This window comes from Stenella coeruleoalba (genome assembly GCF_951394435.1).
Source record: "Stenella coeruleoalba genome assembly, chromosome: 7".
Classification (NCBI taxonomy): Eukaryota; Metazoa; Chordata; class Mammalia; order Artiodactyla; family Delphinidae; genus Stenella; species Stenella coeruleoalba.
Genome location: NC_137153.1, coordinates 99,156,441 through 99,174,050, shown reverse-complemented (window position 1 = coordinate 99,174,050; position 17,610 = coordinate 99,156,441). Strand labels below are relative to the sequence as shown.

The 17,610-nt window shown below is 45.3% G+C and overlaps 1 protein-coding gene across 6 annotated transcripts in view; it reads left to right on the top strand.

Annotated features, from left to right (window-relative positions):
• Positions 1-17,610, top strand: part of PTPN3 (protein tyrosine phosphatase non-receptor type 3) — a 109,838-nt gene that overhangs the window by 39,807 nt on the left and 52,421 nt on the right. For 4 of the 6 annotated variants that reach the window (XM_079928028.1, XM_079928025.1, XM_079928023.1 and 1 more), the window contains 7 exons: positions 188-295; positions 380-422; positions 2,085-2,163; positions 6,739-6,783; positions 9,854-9,906; positions 15,255-15,375; positions 16,521-16,608. In XM_079928028.1, coding sequence (XP_079784154.1) covers positions 188-295; positions 380-422; positions 2,085-2,163; positions 6,739-6,783; positions 9,854-9,906; positions 15,255-15,375; positions 16,521-16,608 — 537 coding nt within the window. Of the gene's footprint in view, positions 1-187; positions 296-379; positions 423-2,084; positions 2,164-6,738; positions 6,784-9,853; positions 9,907-15,254; positions 15,376-16,520; positions 16,609-17,610 lie in introns of those variants that run through there. The other 2 variants (XM_079928026.1, XM_079928027.1) reach the window with 2 other exon arrangements.

Below are 17,610 nucleotides of genomic sequence, written 5' to 3'. Positions count from 1 at the left end.
ATATGTTCCGTGGGGCTTCTTAATTTGGAATTTATTAAATTCTTATTAATATTTCTTATTGTAGGGTACCTGTGTGCATGAAATCTCTCTGCGTGTTTTAACACCTTCTTGCCTGCAATAAAGACTTTTAAACACCAGTTCTTAATTTGTTTTAAAATTTTGCCCACTGGACATTTTTTTCCCCTAGAAACAAGATACTGGCCAAGTCCTCCTGGACATGGCTTACAACTACTTGGGCGTGACGGAAAAGGAGTATTTTGGTTTGCAGCATGGTGATGACTCAGTGGACCCTCCTGTGAGTACCCTCCCTTGAAGATGTGCTGCCCCCCCCCCCACCGGCTGCGTTTGGTTTTATATCTTATGTTTTCTTACCCAACAGAGATGGCTTGAAGCAAGCAAACCCATCAGGAAGCAGTTAAAAGGTGGGTGTGACCTTCCCATGTCGGTTGAACACTAGGTATTAGTGTATCGTGGCCCATTTCTCTCCTCCAATCCTCAGCGTACCTGTAACATCTGGTACCTGGATTCCAGGTGGTCCAAGAGACGTGAGTAAGCTGACTTCTCCCTGTCTGACTTCTGAGTTAGCAGAGATGCTTCCAGGTCAGCCCCCAAGGGTCCTCACCAAATATGGGCAAGAAAGGGAAAGGTGAAAGAAGACAGCTAAGAGCAAAGGAATTCCACATTTCATTTTATAGGAAAGAAAGGGGAAGAAGGATGGCCTTTTTCAGCCCAGTGTGAGAGCCAGGATGGGAAAGACACACACACACACAACACACACACACACACACACACACACACACAGAGTCCTTTTCAACAGCACAGTTCCATTCACAGGAAACAAAGGCATGGGTAAATGGTGTCACAGACATAACACGTGAGTGTATCCCAGTGCTGTAGGTTAATTCCCAGTTAGGTGGGTTTTTGAACCACACCTCACTGCACCCTTCACCTGGTTTTCCAACATCACGCTCTCTGTTCCCCTTTATGCACCTTATGCCCCAAACCTGGCCGACATGCAGGGCCTCACATGCACCCAGAGTTACAGAACCACCCACAGGTACCCAGGTACCGGTACACAGGTACGTTCATAGGTGCACACACGCCATTAGAGTCTTTGATACAATCCAGAGATAAAAACAGAGGGTACTACTGAGAAGGGAGGGTGGAGCCCATAATGAACTAATGTAGAGGAGATCAGTGAGGGAGGCAGGGTGGGAAAAGCTTGAGTTTCACAGAGCCAGAAAGTGCTGGAAAGGGCCCGTGAATATATACTGAGTGATGGAGAGGCGAGAAATTGATGTGAAGAAGAGCATGGGATCTTAGCAACACAATCCGATCTTCTCCTGTTGCCACATCCCGCAAAAGAAATGGGCTAATTTTATCCTTGCAAGCAAATGGACTCTTGGCGTTGTTGCAGAAAGCCATATTTGAGTGTATTAGCTGTGTAATATTTGCTACTGTATTAATCATTTTTAGAATTCACTTTGCATTAAAAGCATGAAATATTTTGCAGTATAAAAATGATTTTAAAATGCAGAATCAAAAGACTCAGTGCTATAAGTCTGGTGTTATCATTGGCTGTGTGACCCAAGGCAGGCCACATCTCCAAGCCTGGTGGCTAACCTGTTACACAGTGCAGTCGACAGCAGCCTAGCTTACTTATAGTCATGGCGGTATTCAAATTCAAGAGTGTACGTGAAAACATTTGAAAAGTATGAAATCATTATATATGTGGGAGATAACTTCTTTGTGAGTTTTGTATAATCTGTTGATTTAAGGATTTTTAAAGTTCCTAATACAGATAATGGAGTGCATTGTTTGAACACATCCCTAAGTTAAACATGTAATAGGAATTAGATGATTCCTCATTTTATGATAATGTTGCAAAAATATTTTACTTCTTGTAGACTGGGAGATTTCTGAACACTTAACTAACGTATGCACTCCTTTTTTGAAATTAGTCCTTTTATTGATGGAAAAAGCTGTGGTCTAGTGAAAAATGCATCACTTATGGGAGAGTAGCCGCTTACATACATTGACTTTTTTAAAGGGAAAATTTAATTTGTTTTTGAAAAATGTTGTAGGAGGTATCCCCTGTACCCTGCATTTTCGAGTAAGATTTTTTATACCTGATCCCAACACACTGCAGCAAGAACAAACCAGGTAATAACATTTTTTTTTAAGTTTTCTATTTAGTATATAAAAATGAGTAACGACTGAAAATGTGCTCTTTAATTTATCACTGTGGCCAGATACTTCACTTGGGTATAACTGCACCAACAGTTACGATCCCAGTAAAAATTGGGGGGTACATGTATTGAAATTTTAATCGGCGAATTCATTTTCATCTTGAGCCTCCTGATTTGGTGCCGTTCCCAGCACGCTCCCATCCACCACCTCCTACCTTCCCCTTCCGTCCAGCTGCCCCTGCATGTTGAGCACCTGTGTTCAGAGAACGCAGTTATTTTCTGCTACTGCGACCAGGAAGTTTGTAAAACAGTCATCTACCTGTCAAACAGCGCAGTGTCTCTGAGGGGCTAGGATTGAGCTCTTTAGGAGAACGAGAGGTCTCTGAACTGAGAACTTTCTATCAGATCCCCTGTTGGTAGGAGCTGCAAAGGAGAGGAGGCCGGGTCAGTGTCTTTCCTCCGCCTCCGTGAATCTGTGGCTCAGGCAATCCGTGAAACAGATAAGGGCCAGAGGGCTGTGAGCCTTGTTTACCCCTCCAGGCTTGGCGCAGGTCCTGGCCCTGGTGCTGAGCTGGCACGTGGGCTTTCTGGATGGGGACCTGTGTTTGGAACGGAGGGGCAGGCACAGGAAAGTTGTTGCTGTTTGAACATGGACTCTGCAAGCTCCCCTGGGCCTCTCCTTCCCCTCCCCCCAGGGCAACAGCCAGCCCTTCTATTATTGAAACGTTTGTTTTTCTTAGGGAGGGAAACTCTTCCACCAGAAAAAAAAGCAATGAATGTTCAGGATTATTGAATCCTATCCTGTGCCCATTGTGGCCATGAGACCGTCACCAAGGAGGAGACATTAACTTGGACATAAAGTGCTCTTTCGTTTTTTCCTTTTTTTTTAAAAAAAAAATGGTAATCACATGATCACATTTTAACTTTTAATGTGTTTAAAGGCCAAATATTAGCCTATTACTATTTTGTCTTCTTTGTACACCTCTTCCCTCTACAATAGAAGACGTTGGAGATTTGACTTGTGTTTACTATTAGGTTAAATTTTAAGCGGGTATAAGATGTCCTGCATGACTCATTGGGTAACCACAGGACATACACGTGATGCCTTGAGTTTTCCTCATAACAGCTTTTCATGCTGGTGGACTAAGGGGGAGTGTAGGACACTCAAGTCAACAGGTCAACTCATAAGCCGGTGGATGCAAAGTGGTGACATGATCTATGAGAATATGTTTGAAATGATCCCATCAAGGGATGCTTTAAAAAATGTCATGATGGATTTTATGTGTGTGTGCGTGTGTGTGTGTGTGTGTGTGTGTGTGTGTGTCTATATATATATATATATATATATATATATATATAAATTTGTGTGTGTGTTTTTAACCAGTGGTGTTCTTTTTGTAATCATAACCCCACAATAAAAAATATATTTTGCTTTGTAGTGCATTACACAGATATATGTAAATTACTGAAGCAGACATTTTATGAAACAATAGTAACTGCAAAGCACTCTTAAGTTTTCTATTTTCTTCTTTTAAAATGTCACTTGAGGCTCATTAAATTGATTTTATTACCCACTGAAGGGTTCCCACCCCAAGTGTGACCTGCACTGCCTAAACCAGTGGTCGTCCCTCATTGCCCTGTGTCCTCCCTGAGATGCTGCCGCCCTAGGGTTGCGGCTGCCAGAGTCCCTTAGTGAAGGGATCACTCACACCAGCCTAACCCGGGAGCCCTTCTCCAGGGCCCCTCTCGGTCATTGGACGCTACTTCCATACCCCACAGGAAAGCTTCTTTCTGCTGAGCCCCCCTGTCATTTGAGGGACATCTGAGGAAAGGTAGGGAGCTCAGGATGGAGAGAAGGCTCGGAGAAATGAGGGCTGCTTTCAGATCTTCCAAGGGCTGTCATGGGAAAGGGGGAATTAGATGTGCTCCGTGGTAGCATTACGGCCAGTGGATGGAGACTACAGAGAGGCAGATTTTGTCTGAAGACAAATAATAGACTAAATTTTGTTCTTACCTAAGTTCCAGATAAAATTCGGTTTGTCCGTGTCCCTCCTAAAAGTCACTAGTTCCAGACTGACACTCAACCCCACTGCTCAACCTCCCATGGTAAGATGGGTGGTCCCCGCAGTGTGGAGTAGAGTGTAGCTGTCACCTTCCGGGATGTGGGTAACAGATTTCTCTTAACACAGCAGGAGTCATGACAGCAGCCACCCCTGTGGCTCCTACAGAGCTGGGGGATAGCCAGGACCGCCAGATCTTCTTCTTAGGCTGGGCCAGGCTTCCACCATTAATTCAAAAAAGTTTTGTTTTGTTTTTACTTTAATGAAGAGTTTTGCCTATATTCCTGGCACTTAGTGTCTTTTTGTTTTTTTTGAGGTATAGTTGATGTACAGTATTATACATAGTATCTTTTTAAAGCCCCAGCTCTGTAGCCTATGCAAAAATAAGTTCCCCTTTAAAGAAATTTTGCTCTCAAGGGTCAAAGGAGGAGTATAGAGGTGGTGTTTGTTCTTTGCTGTTTGTTTACTAAGGATCTAGGCAGGGAGGCGTTTATTGCTTTTTTCTGAAGTTGAGGTCATGGATTGGGGTGCACTCCAGAAATGAGCGTTAACATTCCTGAAGTCAGGCACACAAGCATCTCTTTTAAATGACTTCCTCTATTCTAATTGCTAACCGTCTCCTTGATTATGAGCCTCCACAGTGGCTGTTTCTGATAAATTTAGACCGTTCTAAACAGACTTTCATATACGGGCAGTCTCAGAATCAGGCTCTCTCAGGATTCCTAGGAGGTCTCCTAAGTTTGGGCATCAGTCCACTATTCTGATCTCTTTGTGTATGATGTCCTGGGGTTGACTCAGAAACGTTGCTGAATATATGACAAAGTAGCATTTGATGACCAGGGGTCTCCAGGTTCCCGTTCTCCTTTACATCCCGAGGAAGACCTTCCGCTTAGCTGCGCCCGTCAGTGAAAGTCCAGATTTACCACTGGATTATCTGTAATTCTGTTCCTTCTCTTCTTTCTCTCAGTAGCATTATAGGAGGAGAGAACACTTAATTCCAGTTGAATTTCAGCTTGGATAAATATAGGAACAAACTAGAAAGGACCAATTGTGTTCTCCTAGGTGGAAAAGATAGAGATTCCAAATTGGAATAAGAGAGAATCAGCAAATGTATGTCACACCATCTCTCGATGCTCTGGCATTCAACACGGTAGGAGTAGTTGGTGATAATTACAAAGTAATATCAGAGTTAGGAGATGGAGCCTAAGCTTTTTAGTCATTAGACGCAGAAGAAATTTGTAGCATAATCAGATTGTTTTCATAGCATGCGTGTCCAGCTTGAAATAAGACATAACTGACCCCACATAACCCGTACGGCATCCGTATCCTCATCAGTAAAAAATGGAGGTAGCGGTACCCACCGCAGAGTTCTTACGAGGTTGAAATGAGGCGATAAGTTATGAAGTACCACACACAGCCCAGAACTGTGCAAATACAGGGTTGTAATACCATGTGACGCATTCACATCTCAAAACACTGGCACCCTTAACCTTTAAACATAGAATTTAGAAGGAATATTGAGACTGGTTTGTTTAAATTGCCGAAATTCTCTCTCCTGGCCCTGAACACTTCTGCTGCATCTGTATTGGATTTCAAGAATTTTCCCTTTTGTCATCTTGGCTAGATGCTGGAATGTCTATCTCGTGTGAATCCAGGCTTTTAACAGAGAGTGGGAGCCAGAGGTCAAGTGTCACATGTATGCCGTGTCCCTAAATATAACGGTCTCCAGGGCCCTTCCCGGCCTGCACAGCACTGCTGATGCCTTGTGATTCCTGCTCCCTGGGTGGAGGGTCCTGTGACTAGCCAAGAACTTACCAAGTTCTGCCCACAAATCAAGTCCCGGGTTTTGAAGCGACATTGCTGGGAACTCACAGACAAGTGTAGGATTCACCCGGGAGGCCTGGCAGCCTGTAGATGACTGATGTCTGTGCTTTTGCTCGGGCATCCACACTTCCTGGGACACAGGAAAAAGCCCAGCTGGGTGTTTGCAGCCCAGCCAAGGAGGTGTCTTCCTAGATGCTCCACCTCTCAGTAAGTTCACACAGAGGGAACATAGGTGTGCAGATGTTCAGAACAGCAGCCCCTCGGTGTGCGGGGGGCTGCCCGTGGGTCCTGGTGCTCTCAGCTACCCCGAGTTTGACTGGGAAGGTCCAGGCCGGGGGCGCTCATTGGCAGCAGCAGCAGCTGGTTGTTTGGGCTGCTCTCACCCCGTCCATCCTTGCTCAGCCATCCCAAGACAGCATGTGCGGGCGGGAGGCCGGCTGGAAATGCCCCCCGCCACTACCCACTGAGACTAAAGCAGCCTCACGAGCCATTGTTACAGAAGGGGCGTAGCTTTGCAGTGTGCTAAACAGCGCCTGATGCTTGAGACGAAAATACGTCTGTGTGTGTTTTGTTTTTCACATGTGCAGGTCTTGTCCTTGACTCATCAATTTTTGTTTTTGGCTTATTTTGAGTATTGTGAATTAATGAAAACAATTATTTCATAGGCATTTGTATTTCTTACAACTGAAGATGGATATTTGTGAAGGAAGGTAATGAGACTTTCGCATTCTTCTTTTCCTGTCAGTCGCCCCAGACTACTGAAATTCCTGGGTTTAATCTAATGAGCGTACATTTCTGGTAACAAATGAAATGTAAACAAAGAATGGATGTTGAAAGCAGCATCCTGCTTGGGAGATCTGTTTCTAGCTTGGTCTGGATCGGGAGAAGTTGAGGATTGACAAACCTCATTTCATGTTGTTTCAATTTTACTACAGAAGGTACAGTTATCTTTCTGGTAAAGACCTGAGACACTTTAAAGGGAGGGAAGGAGCGATCCCGAATGTAAAATGGGCTTCATCCGGGAAAGCAGAGCAAGCCCAATTTAGGTGCCCTCTGAGCCCCTTAGCACCCAGAGGTGACTCGTTTTCTCTCTGGGGAACTTGGCTGGAAGACAGGAGCACCGTCCGTGCTTCAGCACTTCTTGTGCATCAGGACCACCTCTGTGGCTGCAAAGTATCTGAGAGGCTCAGGAAGGGAGGAAAAATTCCAAGTCAGTGGTCCCTGAGCCACCTTCTCCAAATCCAGAGTCTTTTCTTGACTTGCAGGAGACACTGCAGCAGGTAAACGGGTGGGAACAGCCACGTCTTACTCTCATCCCCCCCACCCCCTCTTTCCTTTTACTGAGGAGGGTCTTCAGAAGCCTCCACTGTGCTTCCATGAGGGACCTGGCAGTCTGGTTGGGGAAATGAGACAGAAGCTCGTGAAGCAATTGGGACCAATATGGGCGGTGGAGACCACAGCCATCACAGGTTTTAGGAGAAGGAGATGCCGGTGTGAGCTTTGTGAAGAGTGTGGATTGCTGTGATGAGTTGGGGTTGGTGGAGAAGTGAGGAGTTAAATCTCACTGGGCAGAGAGGACATCGCCTCCCCCCGCACAGTCCCAATTGGAGACCACATGCTGGGGGCCTACAGCAGAACAGAGAGAGAGAGGGCTCTTCCTGTCAAACAGAGACCTGCGTCTTGGATCCACCAGGCAGAGGAGCGCTGTTGAGGGTTTTAAGCAGGAGGGATTTGGCAGGAACAGAAGCTATAAAAAAGGCTAGAAGAGGATGAGGGGCTTTCCTGAGGCAGCCTTTTTATATTTCAGGGTAACTCTAGGTTGAAATTACCCACCCTTGTCCTGGGTCCAGGCTGCCTTCTGTGGTGATAGAACTAGTTGTGTCTTTCTTTTCTACACACTGACTTGTTTTCCCCACACGTATTTTGCAAATAGCACGTGTTACGAGATGGGCACTGACTGTGCTGGTCCAGTGAGGCTGGGCCCACTACCCCTACCTCGGGAGCTTCCAGTCTAGCTCTCCAAGTATTAGAAATTGGTCGTCTTCATTTGTTCTTATGCCCCTTGTTTTGTGTGAATCAGTAGAGACCTGTTGAGGGCCACGTCCTGGCTTAGATCCCTGACATCCTTGTCAGGCCTGCAGGTGGCCCTCATCTCTCTGGGGGTGGTGGGCTGTCAGGGTGGCATCCAGCCCTTAGTAGCCGTGGATCTCTTGACAGATTCAGTGGATCTAGTTAGCGTTTCTCCCGGGTTGGAAAGGTCTTGTTCATCCCCTCCTCCCTGAAGAGATAGGTGATCTTGTCTGACAGATGGAGACCCTAAAGCCTGGAGAGTAAGGAAGAAATCTGTCAAAGAACATGGTGTTCTTTAGTTTTTTATTTACACCATTCTTTGGAAATGTTGTTCTTCCTGACTTACTCATAGGATTGTTTCTTCCATCTAGACTGAACCCCCTTAGCCACTCTCCTAAGCTTTTCCCTGAATCCCATTCACCTGCTCTTCCTGTAGCAAGGACACCAGCTTAGATTTCATTGAAGCCCATCTTGGTAGGAAAGTGAATGCTGATGTTTGCTCTTCCTTTGGGCCCTCTGGGTCTCCAGATGATCGAATATATAGCAAGCATCCCTAGACATATCTGCATTTAGAAGTTCTAGCAAGAACACATGGTTACTTGGAAGATGGGGCCCCTCAGATAGGGAAGGCTACCTTCATATTTATATGCAGCTTCAGGACCAGCACACAGCACAGCTGACCAGAAGGGAAACGCTGGTGAGCCAACCAGATTAGTCAGAGAGCTGGGGGTGACTCATATCTTGGGAACTTCATGGGCTGCCATGGAAACTGCATGTTTTCTCCACTTTCCACAAGGTTGCTGGGAAGAATGCTTTTAAAATCTGGGTCCCCCCCCAACCCTGCAAGCCCTCACTCCTGCTTCTGTTCATGTGTTCCTCCACCTGGCAGTGATTCCTGCCCCAGATCTGCTGGCTGAGCTCCTAGGCAGACCGTGAAATCTGTAGCTGAATGGAGAGAAGGGAGCAACCAGGATGATTTGGACTATGACAGAGATGGCGTCATTGGCTGAAACAGGGTGTTTGGGAGGGCAGTGAGCTTAAGAGGAAAGAAGGAAAACAAGTCCAACCTTGGGTTCATGGATTTCTAGTGGATGGCAGGAAAACTGAGGGGTAGCAGACCATTCCCTCTAGATGGGAAGTTTCAGGAGGGTGAATAGATTTAGGAATCTTAAGTCATTGTAACTAATTAAGTAATTCAAAGCTCACAGGAGTTTTAAAATTCAGAATACTTTTCTGTTTTTCCCTTCTAAGAGGATGTCATCCTTCTAGAAAGCAGGTAATCAGGAATCAGAGTCAGCAGAACTCAGGAATTCAGTTAGCCCTACGAGAAGTCTCACGTCTTTACCAGAAAGAGACAAAGGCTGGCTGCCCATTGATCTAAGAGTACACTTTTCTCACTTTTTCTCTTAGTGATATGAGCCTGACCTTTCTTGACCAGCCAAACCCTGGCCAACATTAAACCTTTAGCCTCATGGTATTTGTATTAATATATATTATTTTAAACATGGAAAAATTCTCTTTTAATTTCAAAGACTCTTTAGTGTGTTGCTTTTATCTTTTTGAGATTGAGTATCCTAAAATTCTTTGTTATTATTCATGATTTTTTTTAATGGTTAATCCAAGAAAAAGACATGTATTACCCATAATCGATAAGTGTTTTGGGCTGTTGTGGGTTCTGGTGACTTTCCTAATATGTTTTTCTTCTGACAGGTTAACCTGCCCTCTTAACTCAGCGGTGGTTCTAGCATCCTATGCAGTACAGTGTAAGTCACAAAGGAGCATTTCGCAGATGGACAGCTTGTTCTGACTGGTATATTAAGAAACTCACTGGCCTATCCTGTTTGACCGAGTCCCTTCCCCAGGAATCCTGTTGGGCAGCATACCTCTGGCTGTCCAGATATTTCCGCTTTCAACCTGACTTAGGCTCTCCTCCAGCTCAGGGATGTTGGATTGGGGAAAGTGGGGTTTCCTCCCAGAGGAGCCCAGAAAACAGAAGATACCTATCGCACGTTACATTTTCCAGAGCCTTCACTCACAATTGGATTTGACTCTATAACAAAATCCCGGCGGGGCAGATACTTCTACCAGTCACTTCTTATAGATGTGGAAACTAAGACCCGGACAGGTTCAGGAATTGGCTGGAGGTCACTCCTGCTACTGGCTTGGTGCTCCTCTGAAACACTGCTGGGATCCTAGAAGTTTATTTTTAGTTTCAGTAGAGCGACGGCTTATATATTGGCCTGGAGCAGCAGTGCCCAATAGAAATACAATGGGAGCTTCATGTGTAACTTTAAGCTTTCTGGTAGCCATGTTAAAGTAAAATGAAATACATTGTATTAATATATCTAAAATATTATTTTAGTATGTAAAAATTTTGATATTTTACATTTTTTTCATACTGAGTCTTTGAAAACCAGTCCAGATTTTACACTTCAGCACATCTCAACTTGGACTAGCCACATTTCAAGTGCTCAGTAGCTCTGTGTGGCTAGTGGCTGCCATGTGGGATGGAAAGTCCAGATGGAATTTTCCATCAAGGCCTGTTTATGCTGAAGTAAGAATCCACTTCTTCAGTCACCAAAATATTATTAGAATATGTTCCACGTGAGGCCCCGTGGTAGGTGCCGGATGTGTCCGAGGACAGGGTGCATAGCCAGATGGAAGGTAAAATATCAATTTATAGTTAACTGGCTGTGTGAGGCCAGTGCAGTAACCAACTAGAACTCGTGCAGAGCTGCTCGAGACTTCCTGTGAGCCCCATGCCACCTGGGCTCGTTCCCCTCTTGGCCGACTGCATGGTGGGGAGTTAAGAGAGTTGGGTGGACTGGTCTTGGCAGGCACTGGCTGAACTCCTCCCTCTGCTTTGGTCTCAGAAGAGGCAAAATAGCAAGAGAATGCTGACAGGGATTCCTGATGTGGCCTTAAGCCTGCCTGTTCCCCAGGAGCAAAGAACAGACATGGGAGGGGTGAAGGGCAAGGTGGCTGCATGATACCGGGAAGTAGAAGAGAGACCTTTAGCAGTGGCCCTGCTCACTAGTAAGACAAGACCCAGTGTTCATCTCCCTGTATAACCTACATTTCCTTCTCCCCAATGGGAGACTCAGAAGAGATGGCACAGTGACGAGCTTGGGTGGATCTGAAAGTTCCCCTCTCCCTATAATACATCTGGAACAGACCCGGCCATGTCGCATCCATGTAGGAAATGGCACGGTCACCAGTCAACTGTATTCTTAGTAGCCACTAGACCCAGTGGACTCCATCTCTGCCGGGCTGATCAGCTGAGGAGAGTGAGTTTTCCTACATCTCAGAGCAAGTTTGGTGCTCACATCTAAAGCTTCAGGTTTGAAGGCCAGGAACACTAGAAAGGACATAGCTTTGGATGCAAACTCCATTTAAATCTGGCTCTCCATCTGCTTCTAACATGGTGTTACCTCTCTGAATCTCAGTTTTTTCACATGTAAGATGGAGGTGATGATGGCGATTATGACAACTTGGAATATGACTGCTTGGTTCAAGTATCACGTCTGAAGGTGATAGGTAGAAACTCTTTAGTGGACCATCGCTGTTAACTGAGTCAGTGAGAGCACAGGCTGAAGCCATAGTACCTGGGTCTTGTCTCTTCCACTTACACCTACCTGACCTTGAGCCTCTTCAGGCCTCAGCTTCATCGGTCAAGTGGAGGTGATAATAATATCTAATCATAGGTTTGAGTGAAGATGAAATATACTTAAAGCTCTTAGAATATGCCTGGCTCGTGGCAAGTGTTGTTTAACTCGTGCTATATTTTGTGCCCAGAAGAAAGCTGTCTAAAGAACGGCCTGTTGTAAACAAACTATTCAGAGTACCAAATAAAATTCCTAAGCTTCAATAGTCAGGTTTCCCTCTGCAAAGGACTGATAGAATGGGGGCTAAAGGAAGTTATGAGCGCCTAAAAAGTCCAGACTAGCTGCAGTAGAAACATTAGTGTGACTATCACGCTAATAATATCATAGGTTGTCAGGCGAGCAGTTTTAAGTAGAAGTTTCTTATTCCTCCACCCTCAAACATATACCTACACACACTTTTCCATACTTCTGTGCATATATTTCTATAAGATTAATTCTTGGATATGAAATAGCTGGATCAAAGATTAAGCCTAGGGACTTACCTGGCGGTCCAGTGGTTAAGACGCCGTGCTTCCAATGCAGGGGGCGGTGGTTTGATCCATGGTTAGGGAACTAAGAGCCCACATGCCACAGGGCGTGGCCAAAAAGTAAAAAAAAAAAAGAAAAATAAGAGTAAGCCTAAATTTTATCTGATACGGTTTGCCACATTGTCCCAGAGGGACATCTGATATGAAGACAAGCCTACCAGTAGCCAGTGAAGCCAAAACAAAGCACATTTTCTTACCAGATAAAAAGTAAAGTGATCTGTGAGTAAAGAACCTGAAAGCACTTGATGGTGGAAGTTTGCTGGTGACCTGTCAAGGTCTATGAGGGTCAAAGAATGAAGGGTTTTTTTAAAAATAAATTTATTTATTTATTAGTTATTTTTGGCTGTGTTGAGTCTTCATTGCTGCGTGTGGGCTTTCTCTAGTTGCGGCGAGCGGGGGCTACTCTTCGTTGCGGTGTGCAGGCTTCTCATTGCGGTGGCTTCTCTTGGTTGCGGAGCACGGGCTCTAGGCACGCGGGCTTCAGTAGTTGTGGCGCGCAGGCTTAGTTGCTCCGCGGCATGTGGGATCTTCCCAGACCAGGAATCGAACCCGTGTCCCCTGCATTGGCAGGCGGATTCTTAACCACTGCGCCATCAGGGAAGTCCCAAGAGTGAAGTTGTTTTTATTTTTTTTGGCTGCAATGGGTCTTTTGTTGCTGCACGTGGGCTTTCTCCAGTTGTGGCGAGTGGGGGCTACTCTTCGTTGAGGTGCGCGGGCTTTTTATCGAGGTGGCTTCTCTTTGTCGCGGAGCACGGGCTCTAGGCGTGTGGGCTTCAGTAGTTGTGGCGCAGGCTCAGTAGTTGTGGCGCACGGACTTAGTTGCTCCGCAGCATGTGGGATCTTCCCAGACGAGGGATCAAACCCGTGTCCCCTGCATTTGCAGGCAGATTCTTAACCACTGCGCCACCAGGGAAGTCCCCAGGAATGAAGTTTTTGAAAATACATATTTGTTCTATAATGGCCTCTGAGCGTGTGCCACGTGTGGATTCTGCAGTAGCCTCAGGTTGCACAGATAGAGCACAGCTGCTCTCTGCAAAGGGTCTGCAGCCTGGTGGGCAGGCAGATATGGACCAACTGATGCTGGCAGTGAGGATGAGCACAGAGGATGCACTTTGTTCTCCTTGGAGGGGGAAGGAGGGTGCAGGGGGAGGTAGTGTAGAAAAGCTTCCCAGTGATGACCCCTTAAGAAGAGCCTCCAAGATCACGTTGGAGTTAGATGAATAGCAAATAAGGGCTTTCCCAACAGAACAACTTGATATGCCGTACATTTGAGTACCTGAGACATACACTCTGTCCTGCAAAATATAAAATATTAGCCAGAAGAATGTATGGGACTTAAAAGACAAGGTATTTCCCACATAAGTGTTTATTTCCTTTTCTTTCTGCTATAATTAGCTTTCTCATGTGTTGCTTCCCCACAAACAGAAAAGCGTGTTACTCTGGAGTTCAGGGCATGTTGTATGGTAAGTAGATAAAGAAGATGAACTGTGATCAGGGTCTAGGCTCCAAGTTACCAGCCTGAGCAGCAGTGGGCAGGTTCCTTCCTTGAGTCTCCATTTCCTTATCTGTTTAATGGGGATAAAAGTAAGGCCTGTCGCTAGGTTATCAAGAGCATCTAGTGGGATAATGTCATTGTTCATTGAATACAACGTGGAAACCACCCTGTGCTTTGCAGATGGTTTCCAAAGACTGTTTAACTTTGTTTCCCCCTAGTGGTTAACACAGCTCATTGCAGAGTAGCCGACTTAAGATTTCCAAGGACAACCACACTACAGGGAGGTTCACTTGGTGGTCTTGTGTTAAGTTCAGACATTTGTCAGTGACTTGACTAAAAAGAGAACCTTGCTGTTCATGTTTGCAGAAAGGCACAGGGGTTAGGACTGTTCGTTAATATGATGGATGACCAAGTCAAAATCCAAGAAGATCTCCATGAGCTGATGCAACCAACAGTGTAAAATTTAACAGGACTCTGCCTTGAGGCTCAAGAAGGTCATTTGCAGCATTTGGTTGTCGTCTGGGGACATGACCACTGTCATCCGCAAATGGCCAGCAGTAGCCCGCAGGCGTGGCAGGCAGGCTGGTAGAATGGTGGGAGCGCTAGCCAGGTTCTGGTCTTGACTGCTGAAAAATAGCTCTGTGATAGGGGTAGGTCCCTTCTCATCTCTGGACCTCACGTTCTCCTTCAACATGCAGAGTTTGGATGAGGCGATTCTAAGGCTTTCTTGGGCTTTCTTCATCGGGGACCCAGCGTCGGGGCATCTAAATTACTTCCTGTAAATTACTTCACCATGCACAGACTCACCTGTACGCCACACTTGTGCTTACCTCATACGGCCTCGACACTCCTGTTCACAGCTTAGCCACATTTGGCTGGCCTTCATGGCCTGTGGTCCACCCATGACCGAGTCTGTATGTGTAGGTCACTTGGCTTTCTGCCCTTTTCCCCTTCCAAAACTGAACTTTGCAGTAGCCTCTCTGCAGGTGAGTTCCAAACACCCGAGCAGCTACTATGTGCCGTGCCTGGGCACAAGGCCCGAAAGATGAGTCTGACCCACTCCCAGCCCTCAAGGAACAGTGTAAGGAGGACACAGATCCCTTCATTACAGCGCAGATCTCAAAGAGCAGCCCTTGTGTGTGGTGGCAGTTGAGGAGGGTGAGCCCCAGGCTGAGTAGATGTAAAGAAAGATACCCTTGCATCTGACTTTTCAACTTTGGGATGAAATTCACCTAAGCAACTACCTCACTCCTCTCCTTCCCTCCTGAGACTGACTATGAAGCATGACCAAAGATTTCCCCAACCCCTGCCCTTGAGACAGAGAAGGAGTCATTTGATTGAGAAATCTTCTCTGTTGATGCTACAGGTGCTTGTAAATACAGACCACATTGAAAAGGTGCTTTCCCCTCGTTCTGTCTTGATAGCTCATTTTGGAGACCATGATTCTTCCATTCATCCTCCGGGCTATCTTTCTGATAGTCAGTTCATACCGGATCAGAATGAGGACTTTTTAGCGAAGGTGGAGGCGCTCCATGAGCAGCACAGGTGAGAGGAGGGGCGGGTGACCTACTTTGGGAGCTCAGGTCGGGCACTGTCAGACCTCGTGTCCCCTTTTGGGTTTGATGTTGTCTTCTCTTGCTTTTGCTTATGAATCCTTTCAAGATGTCGGGGGTTTGTGAACCTTTGAGCTCTTACGATGGCAAATATATCTGGCATTACTAGCATTTCTGTAAAGTGTGAAATCCTATGAGAGTTCAGGATAATTTGCTGCGTTCTTTTTCAGGATGTCATTGAAATCCGTTAGTTCCTGGAGGAAATGCCCATTTTGAATCTGACTGCCCCACAGATTGACCCTACCAGGCAAACCTTTTAACAGGTTCCCATATTTAATGACATGAGCCGTTCCTTCAGGTGGTTTTGAATAGACAGGCAGACAGACATAGGTGCTGACAGGCTGGGTGAATCCCCGTCCTCTCTGGGTTCAGTTGGGAAAACCACCTTCCTTCCAGAAGGGAGCACCACCCTTCCGCAGCTGCCTCGGGCCAAGCCTCCACTCCAGCAGATTCACCCGATTCTGGCCTCCTCTTCCCTTGCCTCCTTTCACTTAAAGCTGCAGTGGCTCCATTCAGTCCAGGTCAAATAAGGGCCACCCTGACCGAGAAGGCCAGGTCTCAAGGGACCTTACATTCTCAGGAAGGCCATAGAAACAAAGGCCTAAGCAACCAGTGTCCCTTCAAAAAGGCACTGCCAATCCTCTCCCAGAATTGCTGTCCAGGCAGGAGCCAGCATCCTAAAATAGTACAGTGACGTTTGGAAGTTTGAGGCTGCTGCTAAAAGGATAGATAAAGGCAGAAAGACCTAAAGAGCACGTACTACTTTAGGGACCTGGAAAAGGTAGGGTGGGAATTCCAGAAGGTGACAGTCTTTATCTCTGAATATTGAGAACCTACTAAATGTGAGGTAGTTTTTAATAGAGGAACGAGAGGGCTAGATGAAGTCATATTCAGTGGACAAGAAGAAAAACGTGGTTTGCTAGCATTTGGGGTTTGATTGTTTAAGATGAATAACATAAGGCATTTAATAACCTTATAGCAATGGTATCAATATTTTTAGATTTTTACTAATTTTAAAAATCGGGGTTAAGATTCTGTGTACTGGGTGAACTCTGCATCTTCTGTCTGCCTTTGCAGTGGGCTGAAGCAGTCAGAAGCGGAATCTTGCTTTATCAACATAGCCCGGACCCTCGACTTCTATGGAGTGGAGCTGCACAGTGGTAGGGTAGGTACCCTCAGCATGGCGTAGTTCCAAAGTGATTTTTATTTTAATTTCTGAACATCTGAAAGCTTCTTTGAAAGTATCTCTTTTCCAGTATAATAAAAAGACCTTTTTTTTTTTTTTTTTAATGATACCTGAAAGGTTTATAAAGTAATACTGAGTTTTGCTGGTTCTTTATCCACTTGGATTTTTTCGTGTTTGCTGTCCTACTTGAAGACTTTTTACTTTTGCGGGGGTCACGGGGGTTAGAAACAAGTAATTTTTGTAAGACCATCTCATGGTTAAAGAGGTGAAAAATGTATAGAGTTCTGTTTTCCAAGTGGCTCTTTAATGAGCCAGGGTTTCTACTAGTTAATCTCAGTGCTGCTCAAATTAGAGCTAATTATGTGCTCAGATATGATAGTTTTCTGTTATGATGGCATGTTTATGAAAATCAAGTATTTTGAATTGGTTGTGACTTTTTAAATAAAACTGATGAATATCTATCATCTGCTGAGCCGTTTCTAACTGCCAGACACAGTCCCTATTTATTTCCCACTGTAATGCCATGAGGTAAGTGTTGTCATTTCCTCCATTTTACAGATGGAGAAACTGATACTCAGGGACTTATCAAAGGTCAGGTAGCACATAAGTAATGGCTTCAGTGTGTGACCCCAGCACTGTCTAATTGGCATCTGACCTTTACATTTTCTACCTGTAATTGGGCCACATCATATCCAGAGGAAGCAAATATTGGTTGAACACGTAGTCCATACTAGCCATTGTTCCAGATGCTTTCATATGTGACCATAAGGTCTCATTTAAAGATTATAGCAGCCTTGGGAAATGTGTTCTAATCACCCTATTTTACAGGTGAGAAAACTGAGGCTCAGGGAAGTTGAGTAAATTACCAAAGTTTACATTTAAATAATATTTTTGCAATTCATAGAAACACTTTCATTTCTTTTCTCTTACTTCAATCCCCTAATTGTGCAGTGTACAGGATATAACATAGGTAATAAAGTA